This window comes from Schistocerca piceifrons, chromosome 2, assembly GCF_021461385.2.
Source record: "Schistocerca piceifrons isolate TAMUIC-IGC-003096 chromosome 2, iqSchPice1.1, whole genome shotgun sequence".
In the NCBI taxonomy this organism is placed as follows: Eukaryota; Metazoa; Arthropoda; class Insecta; order Orthoptera; family Acrididae; genus Schistocerca; species Schistocerca piceifrons.
This window is the reverse complement of record NC_060139.1, coordinates 225,851,239-225,878,951: the sequence shown is the minus strand read 5'-3', so window position 1 is coordinate 225,878,951 and position 27,713 is coordinate 225,851,239. Positions and strand designations below refer to the sequence as shown.

The 27,713-nt window shown below is 44.0% G+C and overlaps 1 protein-coding gene across 1 annotated transcript; it reads right to left on the bottom strand.

The window, feature by feature from the left end:
- Positions 1 to 969: 969 nt before the first annotated feature.
- On the bottom strand, positions 970 to 26,129 carry LOC124777578 (RNA-binding protein MEX3D). Its single transcript, XM_047253034.1, has 2 exons — positions 25,944 to 26,129; positions 970 to 1,934 (listed from the first exon to the last, which is right to left on the bottom strand). Exons 1-2 carry the CDS (start codon positions 26,104 to 26,106, stop codon positions 1,480 to 1,482), a joined length of 618 nt encoding a protein of 205 aa, XP_047108990.1. The 5' UTR covers positions 26,107 to 26,129; the 3' UTR covers positions 970 to 1,479.
- Between the last annotated feature and the right edge of the window lie 1,584 nt (positions 26,130 to 27,713).

Below are 27,713 nucleotides of genomic sequence, written 5' to 3'. Positions count from 1 at the left end.
GTCGTGTCTCCGACTTAGAAATTTGTCGTAGCGTTGCTCCAACTTTTTAATACCCTTGTCATAGGCAGCAGGCGCCCGTGCTTTCCACAACTACTCTAAGCTGTCTGCAGGTCGTTGCCTGTGCCAAAATATTGTCTTCATAGACAGCTGTTCATGTAGGCAGATATGAACATCTGAGGCAGCCAATTCCGAGCTGAATGGTGGGCGATCAAACACTCCCCATCGAAAACGCTGCAGTAGTGTGCTCACTGCCCCTGCAGTGTGCGGCCAGGAATTTCATGAAGAAGGAAATGCATGACTGGTACGTTATGTGGGGTTGCATGAAATCAGGTGAAACCTTGCACTGGGCACCCATACTTGGCGGGGACACCATTGTTAAAGGCATGTTTACCTACTCACTGTGTGCTCAAAACTGAAAAGAACGATGTGACGCAATCTGCAGCCATAGTAGAGACACTGTCCGATACAGTGTGTCGTTTCCATTTCGCGACCTATCGAACCTTAATTTCCGAATAGCCCACGTATTATCGTATGAAGCAGGAACGTAAATAAACATTTGAAGAGCGAATATTACAAAAACAAAATTTTAATTGAATTCATTCAGTTCACACATTAAACAACTATTGCAATGCAGACTTCATATTCATAAGTTACTGATATAAATATTAAATAAACTTAGCTACTAGGCTTTGATCTAACAGCTATACACATAACTTTGAGCACTGAAGACACGTGGAAGACGGAAGTGATATTGTGCTTGATAAGACAACAAAGGAATAGCTAAACTAGCCATTGAAAAAAAAACAAAATCCTGATAACACGAAGTTGACAATGACAGGAAACGAAGTCCAGTCTTGTGAGATGTCCTGAATAGTGTATGAAGGAAACAAGCAGGCGAAAATTTTTAATACGGAGAATACGGAGGCTGATTTGGAAATATACATATATATATATATATATGTGTGTGTGTGTGTGTGTGTGTGTGTGTTGTGGCTGTAAGGCGGCATGATGCTAGAATATAGTGAAATAAGGATTTTTCCTGGAATTGTGTTGAGATTATTTTTTTTTTTCAGTGACGTTGTGTGCAGTAGGTTGTGTGTTTAGGTCGCTTTTTTTCGTTTTTCCAGAGATTTTGGATGGCAGACAACGAATCCACATTTTTGTTGATAATTCTGTTTTGCGTATGAAAAGTAGGCCTGTGCTGTTGTCTTTTTTTTTTTTTTTAGTGAGATTGTGTTTCTATAACTTTAAAAAATGGGGAACAGTTTTGGGGAAGAACTGATGTCTTGTTTTCCGTGCTACTCCAATACACGTCAAGATAAGACAAGGTAAAGATGCAGTTCGATATGTTTACGAAACGATCAAGCTTGATCTTCTCATGCTCAGATTCCTCTCATTCAAGTCAAAGCTAGCTCTCCATGCACACTGTCCATTCATAGAGCAGCACTACGGAACGTCTCGGCTCGCGAGCTAGGGAGCCTAGGGGTAGAAGTTCTGCAGAGCGTCGGCGTACAGCACGTTATACTGGTCGCGGAGCACGTGCACGCGCGACGGCTTGCCGTTGAAGACGTAAGGCCCTTTGTCGAGGGTGTTGACGGCCGACTGCTGCAGCGCCGGTTTGGGGGTCGTGGTCGTGGAAGCCGGACGACCTTGCCAGCGGTAGACGCCGGTCGGCTTGCCGTTGGAGACGAACTCGACGGGCACGTTGATGAAGGGGTTGTAGGTGGCGGCGCGTCGCGGGGGCGGCGGCGGCGGCGGGGGCGGTTGGCTGACGTAGCCCAGGCCCGGCACGAAGACGTAGGGCGCGGCGGGCATGCGGATGTAGTAGACGGGCGAGTCGGCGGGGAACGGCTTGCGGCGCGTCGCGGCGCCGCCCACGGGCAGCCGCAGGCCGCCGGCGCGCGAGAACGCCTCCAGCCCGGAGTCGGGGTCTCCTGCGGACACAGTGCGATTGACGTCACACGGCCCTGTCGACACCCACCTCCAACAGCGGCCACATTATGTGTACTCATTACTATACCACATTTCTGGCACTCACTCTTTTTGTTATCATTGCACAGATTTAATAAGAATGAAATCATAAGAGTTCATCAACAATGTTAACAAGAGGAAACAAAAATATCAAAATAAATTGTCTCGCATTTGTAGATGACTTTACTACACTTGCTGGAAATTTCACGTCTGCTGACTCTTTTAGAAGAAATTGCCGGTAGGAATGGCTTAAGAATTTCTGAAGGGAGAAACAAACTTTTAACAGACATTAGCCCATTTTATACCAGTGGTAGGTTTTCCTCCCAGGTACAGCTGGTTCGTGTTTATCCCTCTAGATGACAGCTGAATACAAACAACTGTGAGAATGTAAAACAGATATGCCCTCTGCGCATGCTGTCACTGAACTCAACAAAAGCCGGCCGAAGTGGCCGCGCGGTTCTGGCGCTGCAGTCTGGAACCGCGAGACCGCTACGGTCGCAGGTTCGAATCCTGCCTCGGGCATGGATGTGTGTGATGTCCTTAGGTTAGTTAGGTTTAACTAGTTCTAAGTTCTAGGGGACTAATGACCTCAGCAGTTGAGTCCCATAGTGCTCGGAGCCATTTGAACCATTTTTTTTTGAACTCAACAAACAACAAGCCATTTCTGTTGTGAGATTTGTCTGCAATAATGTTCAAACCCAGAGTTTACATCTCTTAGCTTCATAATGTATGCCACATATCACATACAAGTAAATCAAAAATACTGTAATGTAATACTTAAACATTATATTTTAAGATATATGTAAGTTTATAATAATTCATTTCCATTGTTATGCTTTACTTTATTGTTGATTATGGCTGGCAGGTTTTCCAGCCAATGGTATATAACAGTCTCATTATAAGAAGGATGGATTATAGTAACTGAGCAATATGCAGAATGAAATTTTCACTCTGCAGCGGAGAGTGCGCTGATATGGAACTTTCAGAGGCAGATTAAAACTGTGTGCCGGACCGAGACTCCCATGAAAGCTCATTCTTGAAACGTCCCCCAGGCTGTGGCTAAGCCATGTCTCCACAGAATCCTTCCTTCCAGAAACGCTCGTTCAGCAAGGTCTGCAGGAGACCTTCTGTGAAGTTTGGAAGGTAGGAGACGAGGTACTGGCGGAATTAAAGCTGCGAGGACGGGTCGTGAGTCGTTCTTGGGTAGCTCAGATGGTGTTAACGTGTACCTAGCACCGGGACTCACTCACGTAGCGCATGTCCTGCCTTTAACGCGCACAATGGCAACGCGGATTCAAGCAACTTTCGGAACTTACGTGAGAGTGGGACACCTGTTTAAGATCCAATACACAACGCTTACACTACCACCTGGAAAGGGTGGACTTGGCCTGGTGAACATATATGATATGGCACGGGCGTTATTCGTCAGTACGTTTTTTCGACAGTGGCGCGGTCAATTTCGTAGTATCTTGGGTGTGTTGGCCGATGCACTGGCGCCCACTTCAATGGTGCCCCCACTCAATGTGGGTCGTATTTCACCGAAGATGTCACATTTCAAGTCTTTCTTTTTGGAGCTTAGCTATGTCAGAGAAGCCTTCCCAACAACACAACTACCGACGACGCGAGATGTGTACCAAATATTACGGCGTCAGTGCCCCAGGAATATCCTGGAAAAGAAGTACGCAGACAACAACCGGCGACAGATATGGCGCATTATACGGAACGTTTACCTCCCAACGTCGGTACGCTCAGCATGGTATGTGGTGGTAAATAGGAAGTTCACAACGAACCAACGGCGGCATGCTATTCATTTGGCAGACACTCCATTATGTTTAAGCTGTGCAACAGTGGACGCTGATGAACGCCGTTTACCATGTAGTGGTTCGGCTCCGGTGTGGCACATGGCACGACAGATACTGGCGTTCCTGTTTCGCACCGCCCCTCACACAGTTTCATCGGACTCACTCCTTTTCTCCCAAGAATCTTATTTTCCGGTCCATAAAACAAATGCAGTGACATGGGTACGGGAAATGGTTGTGGGCTACGTCAACAATGACTCGGAAAAGGACAAAATGGATTTTTGGCATTTTCTCCTGGATGGACATGCGAAGCTGCAGCAGCGTAAGAAATGTAGGCAAGACTTCGCTAATTATCTGCGGCGGACATTTACCGACCCGCCGGCCAGATGGGGTGTGACGTGTGACAGGTGAGATAGACGAAGTAAGCTGAGACAGACATCGACCACACTTAACGGACCCTTAGTTATCTTCGAGAAGACGACCCAGCCTTACGCAAACGTCTGGAGAACGCGTCGATAGATGGCTCTATTGCTCTATCGACCGTCGGGTGGTGATCAGGTGTCGCCTCCGACTTGAATTTCATTTCATTGCTAGAGGAGTATGTTTCTTTTGTATTTGTACTATCACCGATGTCGTCATGTCGTCTTCATTTGAACATTTTGAATTTTATTCATTTCCTTACTTAATTAATTTCTAATTAACCACTATTTGTCAAAAGTAGGACATTGTAGAAAAAGAAAGATGGTAGAGCACTTTTCCGCGAAAGGCAAAGGTCCTGAGTTCGAGTATCGGTCCGGCACACAGTTTTAATCTGCCATGAAAGTTTCAACTGAGCAATAGTTATTCTTTCTAGAGTCTTACCAGACAATGAAATTATTGTACGAAAATGAAACACCTACAGCCCTCCTTATGATCTTCTTTATTCTGTAGCTACCAGTTTCGGCGCTTCAATGTGCCATTTTCAGGTCATAGTTGATGCTTGAGGTGTTATCACGATCCATATATACGCTGTATCAGTGGCCAACTGGATTACGCAGGCTATCTGTAACAGTGATGTCAGCACTCCAACCATCAACTGCCAACTGACATAACAGGAGTGCTGACTTCACTGTTATAGACAGCCTGCGTAATCCAGTTACGTTGGCCACTGATGAAGCGATCGTATGGATCGTGATAACCCCTTCAGCGTCAACTACAGCCTGAAGTTAGCACATCAAAGCGCCGAAACTGGTAGCTACACAATACAGAAGATCATAAATAAGAACGGTTGTAGGCGTTTCATTTTCTTACAATAGTGAACGACCGTTGTTCCCAAGAGCTCCAGTCAAAAGGATGGACATATAAAAAAATACCGACGCATTGGACAAGTGATGGTGAGAATGATAAAAACACTGTGGATGTTATCACTTTCCTCCTCTGATATGCAACTGATGTTGAGTCTGATATGTCAGATCATGAAGCAGAAGGAAATCCTGAACATTTTCCAAGGAGACTACTCCAATGGTATAGTTAATTTTTTAGTGCTGTCTACCTCTAATAAAACTGAACTAGAAATGTCAGGTAAAGCGCCTGGAATACGTAAAACAACTTAGAAAATGTACACAGCTTTCAAGTGAGTGGCGAAAGTCTTGCTAGCATACATGAAATGACACATCAGCCCAATTTCAGCAAAGCAAAGACTAGACAAGTAAAGGCAGTATGTCCTTCAAGAACTAGGAGTGGTATAAGCCTAGACAAGAAAGAAAAGGAAGGTGAATTGAAATCAGACGCATGTGACAAAAAAGAAGAAAGCAGTTTCATGATTGAAAATGAAGCAAAACTGAAATATTAAACTTATGCTCTATCAAACAAGAAGAGGAAATGACGTAAAAATGAGCACAGTGTTAGAAGTAAGATCCCTTGATATTTCGCTTACAGTCCAAAGTTTGCGGACTTCAAAGAAAATTTGAAAACTGCCTCTACAGAACGCTCAGTCAACCTGATATTCCTCTCCTGAGCTTTACAAGGGATTTTTGTCTCCAAGTACTTCTTAGTAACAGCATTTTCAGGTCAGTCAACGGATCTAAATTTAAGGTTCACACTGCCATGAAATATGATGGCAAGGAACACTGACTGGTCAGAAGTGAGCAGCGGGGAAGCAGAACACTGACCTAACGAGAAAAATATAATATTACCCTCCAAGAGTCAAAAGCCTTATGACGTACAGTAAATAACATACTTAAAGAAACAATTCATAAAATGTTGACAAACTTCGTAAGCATATAGTTTAAGGCATGTGAAGTTTGATTTTATTGCTTACTACGAATATTAAACCATTCTTTAGAAATTGCATTAGTTAGTTCTTTTTATTCCTAAAACGTGCTTTTCGCGATTCCTCATTTGCGACCCCTTCATTTACCACTGGCAGGAAAACGTTCCAATGAAAAATGTGACCCTCGGGCATGGGTGCGTGTGTTGTTCTTAGCATAAGTTAGTTTAAATAGCGTGTAAGCCTAGGGACCGATGACATCAGCAGTTTGGTCCCTTAGGAATTCACACACATTTGAACATTTTTGAAAAATGTGATGTAAACAAAACTAAAATCCATTCCATGTTGCTAAAATGCTAAAATGTGTGATACTTTAATGATTATACCGTATGTATGGGAGGATTTTGGAAGCCAAAATATTTCTGGTATCAGGTGAGTTAAAATTGCGCCGAAATTTCTGTAAACAGACGTTGGCCAAATAGAGAAAGTTAAAAAATTTAAATATCTTAGTGAGATAATCGGAGAAAATGATCTAGAAAAAACAGCTATAGAGGGAAGGTTCTATAAAATGGGAAGTGCGTCTGGTACTGCTAAAGAACTTTGCAATAAAAAATGCCTGTCCAAAAATGCAAAAATAAGGTATTAAAGTACAGTAGTGAAGCAAGAATGTCTATCGCAAAGCGAAGTCTAGAATTAAACTATAATTAAGTGAATTAGAAAAGCGAGTCAATGAGAAAACATTAACCCTCCGAAAAACTACTAAGTCTGGAAATTACGAAGTATTGGTGAAATTTATCGAAACGCAGAAAACATATCAAAAGTGATGAGAAATAGCCGACTGGTATTTTTCGGACATGCACCGAATGTAAGATACAGATTAATCAAGAGCACCTTCAAATAGTTGTAGACAAAAAGACAGCAGAAAGTTAGATCCACGACATAAAAAAGGATCTAGAAAAAAAATAACATAAAAACTGAAAAAGCAACTGACAAACAAGCGTTTAGGGAAAAAGTATTGAATATGGAAGGATTCCAAGGGAGGAGAGTGAAAAAACTGGTCTGAAGTGGTCAGAAGACAGCAAAAATTGTGCTGTTTGAGACTTTCCCGCCGCTGCATCTGCTTGATAGGTTCCCGGGAATTACGCCGGATAATACTGTAAAAACCGCACAATATTTGAGCGAGACAACTGCCCACCATCTTCACGTCGCTGAGAAGCTCGCCAGGGAATGCGAACACAAGATTAGTCTAAACACAGCGCGCACAGAGGCATTTTAACTGTCATTTTTCCCGCATTCCATGAGTGACTGGAACGTGAAAAAGCCCTAATAACTGGTGCAATGGAACTTACCCAGTGCCATGCGCTTTACAATGGTTTGCAGAATATAGGTACACATTCCTTAGAAGTCAGCTCTCCATTATCGTGGTCGCTGCAATCAATCCTAAAAGTTGTCGTACACACTTATAATTAGAAAAATTAGCTGCTTGAAAGATAACCACATGCCGAAGAACCAAATACATTGTGTATGAGAAAGTCTGAAGGGTAATTCCATTTTAGCAACCGAATAAGTTAACATTTTAACAGTGTCAACATTGGAGGAGATGGTATTCAATAACATACTTTACGCTGGATATGAAGAACACACTTCGTACGCCGCGATTGCAGTATAGAAACTTTTGTTGTTCCAAGATGACCGATGTCAATAGTCTTATGCTGCCATCATCTGATATGAACATGAAGATAATGAAGGGGAGGGGTGGGGGGTTATTACAGTTAATTTCATCCATTATACAAAATACAAACTTTTAACGTAACTTATAGACCTTGTTATAAAAGTGCCACATTACGTTACATGAAGTCAAAGCCTTTTATGCTCCTTCCCCTCATTATCTTCATGTTTTCCCCTTAGTAGAGCAGGCGATGGGAACATAAAACTGCTGAAACCGGTCATCTTGGAACAATAAAAGTTTCTATACTGCGATCGCGGCCAACGAACTGTGTTCTACATTTCCAACCATACCAGTCACTCCACAGTAGAACATGTGTACCTTACGTACTTAGTAGATGCTGTAGCACTTTATGGAGGCATTAACGTAGTACGTTTCATTCTCTGCCCCTGAAATAAACTTTATACTCAATAAAGCAAGGATCAGGTAGATTATCACAACATAATTAACTCAGGATGGATACAATGAGAGGCAGTTTCTCATATAACTAACGTTTCCACTACGAGGATTTATACCCAGTATCATCGGAGGGAGAACCTTTTCTTTGTCTAGTGACAGTAAACATGGAAGCGCCTGAACTCTCACGAGTTCGTGAGAAATTACAGTCGCATTTGTGGAGATGACGAAATTGTTACAAAACCTAAGTAATTTGAGTAACATTTTCTCGTTTAGATATTTCAACTGAAAAACCTGTGACGAAAATTTGAAGATTTTTGTGGAAATTTTAATATGTAAGCTACCTTATTCTAGAGGACAGTTCATTAGATTCTCCACGAGCCTTGAAGAAAGCAGAACGGAGCTCTGTCGCGTCTTATGCAGGAAATGAGAAATCTGCCACACACTGTAAAGAAGGCAGCCACATTTTGACACGCACCATCAAACGAATGAAACAGCAGAAAATGAAGAGAAAGGAACAGCAGGCAGAAAACAGGAAATTAAACTGGAATTGGCATAAAAATTGCTGGAAATAAGTGCAAATTAGGTAATTTTATCGTCCACGCACAAAAATTCCAAAACGCTTTCGCACTTAAGCTTCGAGACAGTCATCTGGCTGTTAAGAGAGTATTAAGCTCCTTTCTTAGGAAGGAAATATAAAAATATAAGTTCAAATTGTGATGTAAACTTCGTTACGGTTTGGATCTTGAATATTGCAGGTTATCAGGCCGATACATTTACGTTTTTTAGAGCTGGCCAGAATGCAAATTGTTACTCTTAGTTTTAAACTGTTCAATTTATACTGGTCCAATAAGACTGTGATGTTTAAGTATATTTTTGAATGCTTGGAGAGACAGTGCTAGCCATTTCAACTGATGTTTGCCATACCTTTTCCAGAAACACAAGTGAAACAATTTGCCTTGTATCGCTGTTTATGGAACTCTTCTGAGTAACAGAGAAACGGCTGTTTTGCTTCTATCAGGAGTAGTAGGTTTGAAGGCGAAGCTTATTGTTGTACTACAATGAGGTGACAAAAGTGTCCGATCTCCTTTTCCCCAGCGTAGTGCACAAACTCGGCGTGGAATGGACTTAACAAGTCGTTAGAAGTCCCCTCTGCACCCTCTACACCCGTCCATAATTGGAAAAGTGTTGCCGGTGCAGGAGTTGGTGCACGAACTGACCTCTCGATTATGTCCCATAAATGTCCGATGGGATTCATGTCGGACGATCTGGGTGGTCAAGTCATTCGCTCGAATTGTCCAAAAAGTTCTTCAAACCAGTCGCGAACAGTTGTGGCCCGGTGACATGGGGCATTATCATCCATAAAAATTCCATCGCTGAATGGCTTCAAATGGTCTCCAAGTAGTCGAAAATAACCGTTTTCAGTCAGTGATCGGTTCAGTTGGACTAGAGGACCCAGTCCATTCCACGTAAACACAGCCCACACTATTACGGAGTCACAACCAGCTTGCACAGTGCCTTGTTGACAAGTTGGGTCTATGGAATCGTAGGATCTACGCCACATTCGAACCCTACCATTACGACTAAAGAACTGACCAGGCCAATGTTTTCCAGTCTCTAGGGTCCAACCGAAGTGGTCATGAGCCCAGGAGAGGCGCTTCAGCCGATGTGCTGTTAGCACAGGCACTCGCGTCCGCCGTCTGCTGCTATAGCCCATTAACGCCAAATTTCGCCACACTGTTCTAAAGGATACGTTGTTCGTACGTCCCACACTGATTTCTACGGTTATTTCACGCAGTGTTGCGTGTCTGTTAGCACTGACGACTCCACGGAAACGCCGCTACTCTCGGTCGTTAAGTGAAGGCGTCCGCCACTGTGTTGTCCGTGGTGACAGGCAACGTTTGAAATTTGGTATTCAGGGCACACTCTTGACACTGTGGATCTCCAAATACTGAATTCCCTAACGATTTCAGTAATGGTATGTCCCACGTTTTTAGCTCCAACTATCAGTCCACTTTCAAAGCCTGGTAATTCCCGTCGTGCGGCCATAATCACGTAGTAAATCATTTCACATGAATCACCTGTGTACACATGGTAGCCCGCCAATGACTGCCCTTTGATATCTTGTGTACGCGGTACTACCGCTGTCTATACGTGTGCATATCGCTATTCGATAGCTCAGTGTAAGTATGGCACTATGTAGATAGCTTCCAGAAAACAAATTTCATGTCGTGAAATTTGAAAATAAAATTGTGAAACGGAACTGAGGCACGTCTCGCGAAGCTCCTACTCGACTTCAACTATCAGGAAGTTTCGCAACAGCTCATTCACAATCCTCCTCACCCCTTCTTGCTCCACATCCTGTCCAGAGTGTAGGATTCATTATGGTGGAAACGAGTCCTAGGTTGTAGATAAGTCATTCCATTGAGATATGCATCGTCTGAAAGGAATACAGGAGGGCCTCTGTGAAGAGTGGACAGTGGAGGGAGGTAGTAGCAGAGCTGAAATTTTCCTGTTCCAGTCACAACTGATTAGCGGCAGGAACGATTGTTGTTAAGCTTTTGTGTGAGCACAAATCTCACTAATTTTACCTCCAGGGTCTTTTGCGAGATGTACGTAGGAGGAATCAGTATAATGGTTGACTCTTCTAAGAACGTATGCTCTCGGAACTTTAACAGCAAATCACACTGTAATGCACAACGCCTCTCTTGCACATGATTCACAAAGTGGCTTTCTAAATGTACTGTACCAGTGAATGAAATGCTGCTTGGTATTATGATGTCAAGATGGTCGGTGACGGCCGAAGCCAAAAATCCCATTGCAAACTATCATATAATTTTTCTGGACAATAAACCATTTTATGAAGAGTTTTATCAATTACAAATGTCTCCACCGCGACGAAAAAGGCCTTATTTCCATTAAGAGTTGAAATAGGAATGGTGATTATGGTATAACGTCTCTTCGAGGCAGAAGTCACTTAAGACTGGGCACAAGCTTGTGTTGGACGAGGGAGGAAATCGGTTTTGTTCTTTTCAAAGGATACTCGCGAATTCGTTACAAGTAGTGTTGAGAAAGTGCAAGAAACTTAAATATGGATGGCCGTATGGGGGTTTGAATCTCACTTCTGACTGAGAATCCCGTGTTCCAACCACTGTGCCTCAGGTTCCAACGTTTTGGAGAATAGCACCCGGTCATGAGGCCAGTTTTGATCTGATAGGAAGTTTATCCACAGCGCACACATTGATGCAGAGTGAAATTTCACATTCCACCTTATTGTTATTAGTGTAATAATAACTGGGATCCATCTGAGAGCGGACTTCCGTTTTCAATATTTGTTTTACAATACATGGAAACCTCTAAAATACGTCTCAGACAACAACGTTTTGGCCTTTCTCTGTACCCATAATACATTCATTCTCTCAGAATGGACCTTTCTACGCTCATCAGTCAAATTTTTCCGATATTTTTGTATTTTTCTGACAGACCAGTCACCGGTCTTCTGACTGGTTTGACGTGGTCCGCCACCAATTCCTCTCGTGTGCAAACCTTTCCATCTCAGAGTAGCTCTAGCACTTGCAACCTAGGTCCTCCCAATTATTTGCTAGATGTATTCCAATCTCTGTCTTCCTCTGCAGTTTTTACCTTCCACAGCTCCCTCTAGTACCATGGATGTTATTCCCGATGTCTTAACAGATATCCTATCATCCTGTCCCTCCTTCTTGTCACTGTTTTCCATATATACCTTTCCTTCCCGGTTCTACGGAGAACCTCCTCATTACTTACCTTACCAGTCCACCTAATTTTCAATATTCTTCTGTAGCACCACATCACAAATACTTCGATTCTCTTTTGTTCCGGTTTTCCCACAGTCCGTGTTTCACCTCCATACAATGCTGTGCTCCAAAAGTTTACCCTCAGAAATGTCTTTTTCAATTTGTTACTAATTAAGATACAAGCTTTCGGGTGTAAACTGCGAATCATAACACTGGTTTTTGTGTTTCGCTGTTAGTATCGTACCGACCAAGCCATCTCTTGAGGCATTACAACACGAACTACTTCTCACATATTTTTTAGCGTGACGCTCCCCAAGAGCAATAATGAGCAGAGCGACTTTCCACTGTCAGAAGCACTTTCTTGGAAAGTTCGTTACTCTCTTAGACAACGATATTTTCGTTAGAAATTGTAATTTTTATCGTTACTCTCCCTTAGGTATAGACAGTTCGTTACGATTATTGGAGTACAGACTGCAGTACGAAAATGTCATTAGTATTCATGGCTACTTCGAAGAGAGTGTACGAGATATTGCATGTCAGAAGTCAGAACGAGAAGTTTTTCCTGCTAAACATTTTTCGGGCTGTGATTACTTTCCTTTTACGGTTACATTTTTACATCAGAATATTACGCATTTAGACCTCATTGAATAAACATGGGGGAGTTAAGCCTAGTCATTCATTTCTTGTCCCCGAGGGACAAGGCGGTAATTCTATTGCAACGTTGAGAGGGTCTAGTCGTAAGTAGGCGATTCCAACAAGTATTCCTGTTGTTTGTTTTTTTTTTCTCATTAAATCGGCATCAATATGTATGCTTCGAGAATTCAGAAAGTCATATATTTTGTTTATGACTATTTCTCATTTGATGCTGGTACTCTTACCGTTGGTTGAAATGACTAGTTCTGCGCACACGCCACTTTGGTACAGAAAGCCATTCGTATGTACAAAGCACAGAGTTAAAGTGAAAACGATTAAAGAAATGAAATATGTGTTACCTGTTACCTATTAGTCAAAGAAAATATTGCCAGGACGTTGCAATAAGTATACTGTTTTGCTTTATATGTGAAATCTCGTCAGCATCAAGAGGTGGGCCAAACTAAATTCCAACACAGCGAACGTTCTCACGGTCACTGACTTCCAATATAAAAGTCATAAGAAGGTGGCTCATTTAGTAGTCGCTCAAAACGCAATAAGGCGCACTTGTCACATATTTCACTGTGTTATAATTGGCGTTACAACACTCTGGAGTCATTTTCATTTGCCTCTTGATTCGCATCAGCATGAAATTTGATGCCTAAATGTTTACTTTGCTATACACACATACTTTGCTATACACACATACGGGTTACTCGTCCAGTTAAAATGACTTCACGTGTGGTATTAGACACTGGGATGAACTAATATGTACACAGTCCATTCTTACGATTTATATTTGTGGCTCATTACACCGAAATGTTAAAAAATCGAAATAATGAATACATTCCTGATTTGCTGCTACTCGGCATAGTCCTCTGTGACTTTCCATTAACAGATGTCGTTTTGCTACTCTGCAATTAACTGAAGGCGTCCGTGTGATTGCCGGCCGAGGTGCCCGCCGGTTCTAGGTGCTTCAGTCGGGAACCGCGCGACCGCTACGGTCGCAGGTTCGAATCCTGCCTCGGGCATGGATGTGTGTGGTGTCCTTAGGTAGTTTGTTTTAAGTAGTTCTAAGTCCTAGGCGACTGATGACCTCAGACGTTAAGTCCCATAGTGCTCAGAGCCATTCGAACCATTTGAACTAAAACCTACAGAACAACTTCGAGGACTTCACTTTGTTAGTGACGAAACGGTGCAAGCAGAGGTGAGGTTGTGGTTCCGTCAACAAAGTAAAACCTTCTACAATGGCGGTATCAACAAACAAGTCACTTCTTGGGAGAATTTTTCCGATAAAAAAATTCGGGAGCATTACTTTCCAGCACGTCCTCGTACAATATGCAGACGAACCACGAGGGAAAACAGGAGTAAAAGACCAATAAGAAAGTGGGCGGGTTGTGAAGGGTAGGACTAAAGCCCATCGTCCGCATTTATTTATTTTGTTCCAAAGGTAACAGAATTTCTTCATGTTGTCTATTAGCTGCCTCTCAGCTTTGATGTTAAGTTCATTGGTAGCCTCATTTCTGCTGGTCTTAATTACTTTCATATTTCTTAGTTATGCACAGTAAATATCCTGTGCCGATTACACTATTCATTTCGTTCAACAGGTCCTGTAATTATTCTTGCTTTCACTGAAGATAACAAAATCATCAGCGAATCTTTTCGTTGACACCCTTTCACCTTGAATTTTAATCCCCCTCCTGAACCTTATTTAAATTTCCGTCATTGCTTCTTTGCTCTAAAGCAATTAGAACACTATGAGTATGTGGGTGGTGTGTGTGTGGGGTGGAGAGGGGGGGGCGGGGAGACACTATATCTGCTAGTGTCCTCCTTAAACCGAGCACATCTTCCGTTGGTCTTCCATTCCTATAGACCCCCCTGGGTTATTGTGCATATTGCATATTACTCGTTTTTCGCTATAGCTTATATCTTCCTTGTTCGAATATTTCAGACACCTTTGACCGTTTTACGTAGCCGAACGATTTTCTAGATCGACAAATCCTATGAGATTGTCATGATTCTCTTGAGCTTTGCCTCCATTATAAAGCGCAACACAGGACTGCCTCTCTGATGCCGTTACCTTTTCTAAATCCAAAGTGACAGACATCTAAGATATCCCAAATTGTCCATTCTGTTCTTCTCTATATTATTCTCGTGAGCAGCTCGGATGCATAAGCTGTTAACCTGACGGTGCGGCAGTTCTCGCGCTCCTCTACTCTTGCTGTATTCGGAAAAATGAGCCTTTGCATCTCCATTTTCAGATTTTCTATTTTCCGCACCACAATCAGACTTCTGACGTCCAGTCTCCGACTCGTAGACTGTTACTCTCCCGTTGATCATTCAGTATTTTGCTGATGGTTATTTCTCACTTGACGGTCCTCTCCCGGAGATCTCAGAGGGTAACCAATCCGTAATCTTTTGCCAAAGTCACTTTTTCAACTACAAGTCACATGGCCTGTGGATACACATCACGTGTTTCTATCGATCTTAGGTCTTTGCGCATCAGTATCACGTCAGACATCTCTTGATTACTTAAAAACTGTCCCGGAAAATATTTCGTTAAGGTCTGAACTAACTGGCTCTACTAACCAAGTGTACTGCATCTGCATATGACCTACCCCAGTAAGTTCCTAGAGTGGATTTCAACACGAAAGCATTAAGAATTAGTATTTATAAACGGAGAAAGATATTTTAGCAACGAATCAAGAACTTTGTTCAAATGTGTGTAAATTCCTAAGGGACCAAACTGCTTATGTCATCGGTCCCTAGACTTACACACTACTTAAACTAACTTATACTAAGAACAACACACACACACACCAATGCCCGAGGGATGACTCGAACCTCCGTCGTGAGGGGCAGCGCAGTCCGTGTCATGGCCCCTCAAACCACGCGGCCACTCCGAGAGGCTCAAGAACTTTAATTTTGCGTAATTTACCACCTATCACTCGAAGCAGATGATTGGATAATAAACAATAGACATTGCATACGCACTCCACAGAACGCCTATGCCCTGCCGCCGCTTAGCGGCGTAATCGATAGTAAAAGACACCTAGCATCGCGGGGAAGTGGTGGCGAACATTTTGTCTCTACCAAATGTTGTTCCTTAACATGCTCTATCGCCCCCTAGGCTTTTGATGTAATGATTCTCAAGCACGGTGTACATACTTGGATGTTTCAATTGCTTTACTAAAAAAATAATGCCTGTAGAGCAACAGTTGCCAACCTGCTGTCCTTAGGGGGATGGTGGGTTGAGATGAAAATCCCATGTATATTATAATGTATACATAAAGTCACTGCCAAAAATCAGGTCTACGGATATCGTATGGGAAAACAGAACACATGGAAAGAAAGGACAAATAGAACCATGCTTTGTACACAAAATACGGGAAGGTTAATAGGGTGGAAAAATCGAAATATCTTGGGGAATATATACAAATAGGAGGATCAAACAAGGCATCCAACACAGAAAGAAAAGAAAAACTTCAGGAAGCGTACAAACTGGCATGGACGCACTACAATAAAAGAAATATTTCAAGACAGGACAAACTCAGGCACTATAGTCCAGTTGTCCTACCAGAAGGACACAACGCAACAGAAACGGCCACAATCGGAGCATCAGGCATCACAGAGTCAGAAAAAAATAGAACCTAAAATGCTCAGAAAATTTTTTGGAGCAGTACACGCAGATGGTATACGGATGAACAGACCAACAAAAGAATTATATGAACGCACGTACAGGCTCACAGACATGATCAAAAAACACCGACTAACATTCTACGGATACATACATAGAATGAACAACAACGAACTCATAAAGAGGATTTTTGATGTGGTAAACAGTTCAATAAAAAAACTGTTTCAAGAAATAGAAGAAGACCTAAAAAGAAACAGAGATCAGTACTGAAATTATAAATGAAAGAGATAAATTTAGAAACAAAATTATGAACACGAAATTTGAAGTAAAAGAAAGGAAGAAAGCAGGTAAAATATGGACAGAGGAAAGGAAACAGGAATACAGCCAAAGAACGAACAGGTCTCGGGAAGAGAAAAAGAAGAAGAAAGCCAGAAAGAAATGAATAGTTGTCTAACATTCGAGTTAACCACTATCCTGGAGGCAAAAGTGTGTAATAATAATAATAAAAAATGCAAAAGCTTTTGTGTATGTATGTTTGATACTTCTCCACGCTGAATGGCTGGACCGATTTTGAAGAAATTTTATACCCATAATTAACAAATAGGCTGGTTTTTGGAAGTTGGAAGTACAAGAAATTTACTGCTTTGAGGAATATAACGCGAAATGTGGAACAATATGCTCTTAGAAAAAGTTATTTGCTCTTTCATTTTTGAACCGTATCGTATTAGTGAAAATGGTTCTATTGTTTAATGTGTCCTGCACACAGTAATACGATTCAACGAAATGAATACAGTGATTATGTAGTGCTCAAAAAGTTTAATCCGTGCTGCTATACAAGCCCGTTGAATTTTAGCCGCTGAGCGTCAGGCGTGTTTTATAGCTTCTGAGGCGCTTGAAGACCCACTACGACAGGGTTATTTAAGCACCACAGTCTCGTAAGTGATCTTCTGTCTTATTTAAGTATGTAACTACAAGACAGCAATTAATTTACGAACAAACGGCAATCAGTCGCTGTTTACTGATTTCTTTTTTACGTATTACAAGAAATTTGCCATAACTGTTTGTTCACATCCAAGTGCTGTTCATTACGCTGGCATGATTTCAAATTGTAGCATGTCGTTGTTAGTGCTCCAAACTTTGGAAGTGAATTGCATTTATTACGGCGCCTCATATCCATCAGTACTGTCAAACATAGCAGGTACTGCATTCCTGTGTACTGCATTCCTGCCGAAAATGTAAGCGATGAGACTGAAAGTCCATAATATACAGTAAATCACGTAAACATGTACACGTAGATGTGAAAGATAATACTTGTTCATTTCCAGAATTCATTCGCGCGATTAAAAGTTGTACAGCTCTTCACCACATTTATTCACGTATACTACAATGTATAGGCAGTACATTCACGACTAATAAATACTGTACGTATGCACCTACAAATACTCGTATATAATGATCGAACTGTGTCTTACAATCACAATACAATTCACCTTCCCAGATCCTAACCACTACAATGGTATCCAGCCGAAAGTTTAAAATAACCTGCACCAGCAGCGCCATCAGCGAGTCTACTTAAATTTTACGCTTTTAGCGAGACTGGATTTGGTTAAGATATGCGAGTGTATCCGCTGGTATCAGGCACACACAAATATTATAAAATTATCACTGCACTGAACTAGAAATTACTTTTTTTTTATTTCTTCGTGAAGTTAGTATGTTTGTTACTCCTTCACGATGAAACGGCTGGGCGGATTTGGATGAACTTAGGAACGCAGATAGCCTATACCCTGAATTAACACATAGGCTACATTTATTTCCGAAAAAAGCACTGTTCCCATGGGATGGTCAAAGAGACTATTGTTCCCTTGGGATGGGTAACGTGGCTAAAATGTCATAAGTGGAAGTTAACTATCAAATGAATGACTTACATTGAACGTAGAGATTAGATTTTACTTGTTTTGACAAGTTAAATAAGTACATACATAAATCTAAAATAGCAGAAATATTTGTGCAGTATAGCCGGCCGTGGTAGCCGAGCGGTTCTAGGCGCTACAGTCTGGAACCGCGCGACCGCTACGGTCGCAGGTTCGAATCCTGCCTCGGGAATGGATGTGTGTAATGTCCTAGGTTTAAGTAGTTCTAAGTCCTAGGGGACTGATGACCTCAGATGTTAAGTCCCATAGTGCTCAGAGCCATTTGTGCAGTACAAAATCGTCCATAAACTCCGTAATAACGTAACATATGCACATGATAATATTTTGCAACATGTAGAATGTTTGGAAGTGTATTAGATTGTGATATTATCGGGATAAATATAATTAACTGTCAAGGAGAAACGTTAAAAGTGACAAATACCTGGGCACGCAATGTTTTCCACAGGGACAAATCCAAGTTGGCTGCCCATGTGCATCGAGAACCAGAAATATCAACATATATCCAGAGAACAAGAAGTCTGTTGAATCGCAGCCGCATTTAAGACTTTTAAATCTCGGAACGTTGTTTACAGAGACTTATTACAGCAGATTTCCGGCCCTCCATACACACTAACACAATTATAAACTTTTCCGTTCAAGGCATGTCGCAAACAGTCGTGAAACTACACTCCTGGAAATGGAAAAAAGAACACATTGACACCGGTGTGTCAGACCCACCATACTTGCTCCGGACACTGCGAGAGGGCTGTACAATCAATGATCACACGCACGGCACAGCGGACACACCAGGAACCGCGGTGTTGGCCGTCGAATGGCGCTAGCTGCGCAGCATTTGTGCACCGCCGCCGTCAGTGTCAGCCAGTTTGCCGTGGCATACGGAGCTCCATCGCAGTCTTTAACACTGGTAGCATGCCGCGACAGCGTGGACGTGAACCGTATGTGCAGTTGACGGACTTTGAGCGAGGGCGTATAGTGGGCATGCGGGAGGCCGGGTGGACGTACCGCCGAAATGCTCAACACGTGGGGCGTGAGGTCTCCACAGTACATCGATGTTGTCGCCAGTGGTCGGCGGAAGGTGCACGTGTCCGTCGACCTGGGACCGGACCGCAGCGACGCACGGATGCGCGCCAAGACCGTAGGATCCTACGCAGTGCCGTAGGGGACCGCACCGCCACTTCCCAGCAAATTAGGGACACTGTTGCTCCTGGGGTATCGGCGAGGACCATTCGCAACCGTCTCCATGAAGCTGGGCTACGGTCCCACACACCGTTAGGCCGTCTTCCGCTCACGCCCCAACATCGTGCAGCCCGCCTCCAGTGGTGTCGCGACAGGCGTGAATGGAGGGACGAATGGAGACGTGTCGTCTTCAGCGATGAGAGTCGCTTCTGCCTTGGTGCCAATGATGGTCGTATGCGTGTTTGGCGCCGTGCAGGTGAGCGCCACAATCAGGACTGCATACGACCGAGGCACACAGGGCCGACACCCGGCATCATGGTGTGGGGAGCGATCTCCTACACTGGCCGTACACCACTGGTGATCGTCGAGGGGACACTGAATAGTGCACGGTGCATCCAAACCGTCATCGAACCCATCCTTCTACCAATCCTAGACCGGCAAGGGAACTTGCTGTTCCAACAGGACAATGAACGTCCGCATGTATCCCGTGCCACCCAACGTGCTCTAGAAGGTGTAAGTCAACTACCCTGGCCAGCAAGATCTCCGGATCTGTCCCCCATTGAGCATGTTTGGGACTGGATGAAGCGTCGTCTCACGCGGTCTGCACGTCCAGCACGAACGCTAGTCCAACTGAGGCGCCAGGTGGAAATGGCATGGCAAGCCGTTCCACAGGACTACATCCAGCATCTCTACGATCGTCTCCATGGGAGAATAGCAGCCTGAATTGCTGCGAAAGGTGGATATACACTGTACTAGTGCCGACATTGTGCATGCTCTGTTGCCTGTGTCTATGTGCCTGTGGTTCTGTCAGTGTGATCATGTGATGTATCTGACCCCAGGAATGTGTCAATAAAGTTTCCCCTTCCTGGGACAATGAATTCACGGTGTTCTTATTTCAATTTCCAGGAGTGTATATGCAGAGAACAAGAAGTCTGTTGAATCGCAGCCACATTTAAGACTTTTAAATCTCGGAACGTTGTTTACAGAGCCTTATTACGGCAGATTTCCGGCCCTCCATACACACTAACACAATTATAAGCTTTTCCGTTCAAGGCATGTCGCAAACAGTCGTGAAACTATTTACTCCCTTGCCTGCCACATTTTGTAATTCGCTACTCGGTAGTGTAAAAATGTCTTTCCTGAATAAAAGAGGGAGTTGTGAGCGACACTTATTCTGTCAGCTTCTCCCATCGTCTCAAAATCTGGTGTCTTTTTTTTTTTTCTTGTTAAGCGGTTTGGTGGGTGGCAAGTGGCTCGCGCCCGCTGCCTCCATGGGATAACTTTTGTGACGGAGCATGCGCGTGGGTAGTGAGTTTCGGTATTAATATTTCCTCATAAATAACTGTTTAACCGCGGTCAATAATGCAGGGGGTAGTTATTTAATAAATAAGCAAATATTTGACCTGAGCCTCCAGTGATAGACATGTCGCGTGAGATATTCTAGAGACCCTGCTGCAGTCGGTTATGCTGTGTCATCCGAACAAGGCACAGCCAGGGCAAATGCACCACAGGCGCAAAGATGCGGACTGGAGCCAGTGCCGTACAGACTCGCCATTTGCACGAGTTCCACCAGCGCCACGGGCGGCGCTGAGTATGAAGATATCGTCTTCACCTCGGCCAATTGCTGGCCGAGTACAGTCCGCCAATGACCGGAAAACAATGGACAGAAGCCTACTCGGTAGGTCTCACCCACTTGATTATAGATCATTGTCCAGGGCTGACTAAGACAGGGAACGTCGTTTAGTGAACTCTCAGAAGTGAACACACAATTGTTGTAAACTGCATTTGCTGTGTACTGTGAAGGTTACCTACGATTATTTACACTTAGCCACTGAGCGTCTTTTTGTGTTATATTACGTGCAGTGTTGCAGACTTCATTATTCGACAAGCCACAAAGATAAGGAAACCTTTTTAACTCATTTGTGTGGCTTTGTTACTAATTTTTTGGACTGTTGTAGACCCTTCGTTCTCTTAACCTGCTACGTGACACTGGGGTATAGCTGTGTAATAGTGGCAGAGAGAAATTGGATACTTAACTGTAGAAAGGTGCTAAGTGACAAATTCATGAAAAATGTGCTAAGTGGTTTGAAATTTTGAAATTTGTGGTAAGGTCTCATAGGACCAAACCGCTGAGGTCATCGGTCCCTAAGCCTCCACACTACTTAATCTAACTTAATAAGTTACGCTATGGACAACACATACACCCATTCCCAAGGGAGGACTCGAACTTCCGACGGGGGGAGCCGCACGGACCGTGACAAGGCGCCCTAGACCTCGAGGCTACCCCGCTCGGTGATAAGTGGTTTGAAACGTGCAGGACATCGAGGAGGATTAAATATGAAAAGTGCTGTGTCCACCGAGAATTGCAAGTGGGTACATTTGCCACCACTAGATGGCAATGGTGCTAAGTTGCCGGCTGATTTTATACGAATGGTGCAATGTGCCATTCAGTTGTGTGTGCATATCGATTGATACGCAGCAGGTTATGTTTGTACCCAAGCTAACACACACCAAGGTGTCTTGTTACAACATGGCAGTGTCAGTGACACGCTTCAGTCTTACCTGTGCACGTGGGATGAGAGTATCGCTGGTAGGGGTGGAAATGGAATAGCGTCATGCATCCTGAAAGTGTTCTACACCGGAATAATAACGAAGAAAAACCTTATTGTTTGGAGTGACAACTGTGCTGCACAAAACAAGAATTGAATGATGATATTTCTTTTTCTGGTGGCAAATGGGTTGTTCACACGAACAGAACAACGGTTTGTTGTTAGTGGGCACAGCTTCCTCCCCTGCGACTCTGAGTTTGCCTTGATAGAGAGAAGGAAGTCGGTGACAAGCGCTGGACCCCATGCTGCGTGACATCGGACGGATGGTCGATGGTGTCGCTCTCCCAGGCGTCACCTTCCGCAGTGCGGCATATGCGGATGATGTCGGTGTGTTCGTCGCAAACGCCAGGGACATCGATTCAGTTCGCCGAGTTCTCAACGTTTATGAACGAGCATCCGGTTCCATGTTAAATTCCAACAAAACGGTGCTGATCCCGCTAGGACCACGGTCGTTGACCATCGAACGCCCATGGTACCGAGTTGTGGGGGAACAACGTATCTTGGGCCTTGAGGTGACTGCCTGTCCGCAGCGCATGTTAACACTCACATGGAGGTGGCTTCTCACGCGCATCAGAGGACTTTGTGTGAGTCACGCTGATCGACGACTCGACCTCCATCAACGAATCCAACTGATTAATACTTACATCTTATCACGGGCATGGTATGTAGCACAACTCCTTACGCTACCGAAACAAACCGGCAGAGCCATCTCAAAAACAGTATATTGGCTCTTGTGGCGGCATGCACTGTTCAAAGTTGATGCGCAGACTTGTACACTGCCAAAGGTCGATGGTGGCCTTGGACTCATTGACTTTCCCCGCAAATGTGCGGCCCTCCTGATTCACCGTATCGCCACCTTGCGTGAAACTGACCCAGGTGGGACAACAGCGGTTCTTTTCGACCGTTATCGCCCACGATCGGCGCGTGCAGCAGTATGTTTGACACATATTCCGTTCCGGATGACGGCAGTCAAGGACTATTACCTCAATCAAAGTTACGTCCTAACAGTGGCCACTGACAAGGCACGCACGTCGAAGCGCCTTTACCAGGCCCTTCGAGGCCAGCCCACACCACATAAATTAGAGGACAGACGACCGTCGGTCATCTGGCACCAAGCTTGGGCTAATGTCAACAACCCAGCCCTTCTCACGGAAGTTTCAGCGCTGTGGTATCGTGTCTTAAACAATTTAATACCCACTAATCATCGCCTGGCGGCCATCCGCCTACGACCCTCGGCTGCTCGCGGCCGGTGTGGTGACGTAGACACCAGAGAGCATCGTCTCTTATGCCCTCACGTCACAGAAGTGTGGGACCTTGCACGTGTGCTATTAGCACTGATCGGTGGGACGACACCAGACAATGTGTCAATCGACTGGTTCCTTACCCCTGATATTCAGACCAACCCCCGACCACGACGTAACGCAATGGTGTGGCTCTTGGGCCACACCATTTTCACGATCTATGTCCTTTCCTTCACCGATTCTGTCTCTTTCATGGACTACCTGTGGAGCCAGCATCGCCTGGCGGAATCTGACCGGAAATATACCATTACTTTTGCAAGATTTCTGAAAGTTGCAATGGTTCATGGTTATCAAAAGATGTTCCGGGTTGACTAAGGCACCCCGTCCAGGAATTGCCTGAGTTTACCCCTGGATCTTTGTCACGCAGACTTTCAAACTACCCTTGACTTGCCTATACCCAAGATTTGACATTGGTCTTCTGGGCATCACTAGCGTAGACGTTTCTATGCTACTGATAATATGGCAATTGGTAACATGGGAATTGTGTGAACCTTGTATGATAAGTTATTGGAAAATTAGAAAACACGTAATCCATCTTAGAGGATTATTACTTCGTTAATTCTATGGGCGATGGGATTATCTCGCCAGTTTCGTTTTCATTTGTGTGTGCTGCCGTCCCCGTTTTTAATTTGCCTTCATTTCTGTCTTTATTTATTTCTTGCTTTTCGGTTACTAAACTCATCACTTGCTTCACACCTGCAGAGAGAGGTGTATTTCTGAGTAGTGTGTCGTCGCCCCCTGAGGCATAGCAGAGTATGCCTCCGCTTTTATTTTCGGTTTCTGGCAATAAGTCTTGCTACTAACAGCACCTTGCTTTACGTGCTGCGTAGAGGATGGCGGCATTTTTGGAGAGGAAAAGGTAGGGCTATAGGGGAGGAAGGAGGCCCAAAATAAAAAAGGCATTTGTACCCAGCGACCTACGCAAAATGGTCGAGGAAGCAAAGGTTGTTAGACCTTTCAAAGTATTGTCTGTGAATACTTCCGATTTTTTTAATATTCAAGGTGTAGCAGACGAGAAACTCTCTACAAAAAAGCTGAACATTTCAAAGGATGTCAGCATCACATATGAAGGGCTTATTTCAGTAGCGGTACAAGTCCATTTTTGTTCATTTTGAGACACAGAGCCCTACAGTTAAATGAGCGCTGAAAAATCTGCAGTTGAGATACCAGAAATATTCAGACATGTGGTTTCTTGCTAGAGATGAACCTTTCTTTCTGTTTGTTTGGAACATTAATTTCAGAAACATTATAGACAGAATAGTGGAGGTAATGGACTTGTACCACTATTGAAATAAGCCCTTCATATGATTCAACAGATGTAGCAATAAGAGCAATAGGAGAATGTTACACTGACGTGGAAAGGATCCGACAGGTGAATGTGCTCAAAAATGGGCAACATGCATGAAGCATTCAATCTGCTAACTTCGAAACTATTTCCTCAATCCACTCAATTAGAGATGAAAAGAAGAAAGATTTAAAGGCTATGATACCTTACATGAAAAAGAATGAGCATAAAGAATACTATATACGGATCTGTGGAGAACGACTAAGAACAAAAAATCGATGGCACTTAGCAGCCTTCATAAGCGTTTCTGTTTGAATTGCATTCAGCCCAAACAGCTCCAATTGTCATGAAACAAGATACTCTCATTTGTAACATGGAAATATTTGAGGAATAAATAGTTAAAACATTGCACTACAGACTGTTTGTAATAACTTCATTTCATAAATTTGGTACTTTGCACCTTTCTACAGTTATTATCTAATTGCCTTAGCGATGTACTTGACCTAGTAGATAGTGTCGGAAGTTCCATGCGGCTTTTCGCGGATGATGCTGTAGTATACGAGAAGTTGCAGCATTAGAAAATTGCAGCGAAATGCAAAAAGATCTGCAGCGGATAGGCACTTGGTGCAGGGAGTGGCAACTGACCCTTAACATAGACAAATGTAATGTATTGCGAATACATAGAAAGAAGGATCCTCTACTGTATGATTATATGATAGCGGAACAAACAGTGGCAGCAGTTACTTCTGTAAAATATCTGGGAGTATGCGTGCGGAACGATTTGAAGTGGAATGATCATATAAAATTAATTGTTGGTAAGGCGGGTGCCAGGTTGAGATTCATTGGGAGAGTCCTTAGAAAATGTAGTCCATCAACAAAGGAGGTGGCTTACGAAACACTCGTTCGACCTATACTTGAGTATTGCTCATCAGTGTGGGATCCGTACCAGGTCGGGTTGACAGAGGAGATAGAGAAGATCCAAAGAAGAGCGGCGCGTTTCGTCACAGGGTTATTTGGTAAGCGTGATAGCGCGTTTAGCAAACTCAAGTGGCAGACTCTGCAAGAGAGGCGCTCTGCATCGCGGTGTAGGTTGTTGTCCAGGTTTCGAGAGGGTGCGTTTCTGAATGAGGTATCGAATACATTGCTTCCCCCTACTTATACCTCCCGAGGAGATCACGAGATTCGAGCGCGCACGGAGGCTTTCCGGCAGTCGTTCTTCCCGCGAACCATACGCGACTGGAACAGGAAAGGGAGGTAATGGCAGTGGCACGTAAAGTGCCCTCCGCCACACACCGCTGGGTGGCTTGCGGAGTATAAATGTAGATGTAGATGTACTTCCCCAGAAGCCGTTTCACGAACTCACAAACTTGGCCTACCGTAATAACAGTGGCAACACGGCCTCCACAGCCGTAGCGACGAGGCGTTTACAAAACGCGACGAGGGTTTGCAAAAGCGTACCTTCTATTTCGTCCTCGCCGTAGCCCAGGTAGGGCTGGAAGAGCTGGAAGTAGGCGAGCGCCTTGTCGTTGCGTCTCTGGGGGTCTTCGGCGTCGCCGTCGGCCAGCCACTGCGTGCTGCCCTCGTCGGCGGGGGCCTGGCCCGGGGGCGGCCACTGGCCCATCACCTCGGCCCCCGGCGGCAGCGGCACGCCCACTGGCCACGGCACGACGCGCCACCGCTGCTGGTCCGGCGCCCCCGCCCCCGCCGCCCCTGCCGCCCCCGGCCACTCGGCCGCCACCTGCGCCAGGCCCGCCAGCTGCGCGAGGCGGTCCGTCCACGGCGCCGCCTCCTCCTCCACCGACTGCCGCGTCTCCGCAGCCGCCTCCGGCTGTTGCAGCGCCGCTGGCGCAGCCCTCGCCGCCGTCGAAAGTAGAATCAGCAGCAGCGCCCTTGCAGCGTAGAGCGACGCGTAACTCGTGGAGGACCTGGACAATAATAAGAAAGGTATGGTTAATATGGTGATGGATAGTGTGATTTTGGCCCACTTTTAACGTCCGCACGAAATTACACGCTGGTCATGCAAAATGCAACACCAAGAAGGACCGGAGGTATCACAGCCAGATTGGTTTGGGAGGTAACACGGTGTACAAAGATCACGTGATCGAAATTACTGCCACATGTGAAGTGAGGGAGATGATGAAATCAGTATCGAGTGTTGTCGCCATTACTGGCAATAACCACAGCTACACGCCTCGGCATTGAACCAAAGAGGCTCTGGATCCGCTGTTGGGGTTGAAAAGGAACTAAAAAGTGTTGTAATTTAATCTCAAAGATACAATAAGAAAATTTGTTCGACTGTCATACCAGAGGAATACTCTGAAAAACTGTTTTATCCTTGATAGACAAAGGACTAATTTCGAGATTCTTTTATTACTTCTTGTATTAACTACTTTTTGTTCTGATGTGCCGGCGTAAAGACGTACTGTATAATTTCATGTCTATGTGTGTATTAAATGTAGGTGTTAAATGATAAAAAATGTGTTTTATAATTTCTGTAAAGATCTAGCCTAAATCCCATACCAATGGAGTACAAATTATTCTGTTAATTCGAGAAGGCGAATTTTAGATGGAGCGACGATCTTCGCGACGGTGTTGCTCAACAATAGAGGTATGTGATTATGCTCACTACTTTCTTTTGGTGGCCGCTAAGATTAATTCCGATGTGTTTTTGCCGAGACATTCAGAACCTGCAATCTTCCTTTTCGTATAAAAATAGTAGTCCGATAGAAAAAGAAATATTCTTAAATTTAAATAATTGCAATTCTTTTACCCAGGCCACGGGGAATGATAGAACGTACGTGCCTCTACCCTGATTGTACGTTCGCAATCTCCTAGTGTGCTACGACGTAATTATTAAAAAAAAATTAAGATAGATCTTTCTCATCAGATCGCAACCACTCGCACGCGAATGTACGTACGCTCTGAATGTGTCTAGTCAGTCGTGCGCATTGTTCTAAAGCTTTTCTGGTAATATTCAGTGGATTACATCTCCGCAATTAATTTTTGTTTATGCCGCAAATCGCACTTCACGCGAAGTACTTATTACGCAAGTTTCGGGCTCCATTTAGTGTCAAAAATTCCGAAGTACGGCTGACTAAGCAAACCGCTACAATAATTTCATGTCTCTACAACTACAATAACACAAAACAACAATAACATAACAGAGAGGGTACGTTACAGGGTACAGCACTTCCTTGGAGCACAGCAGCCCACGATGCATTCACATAC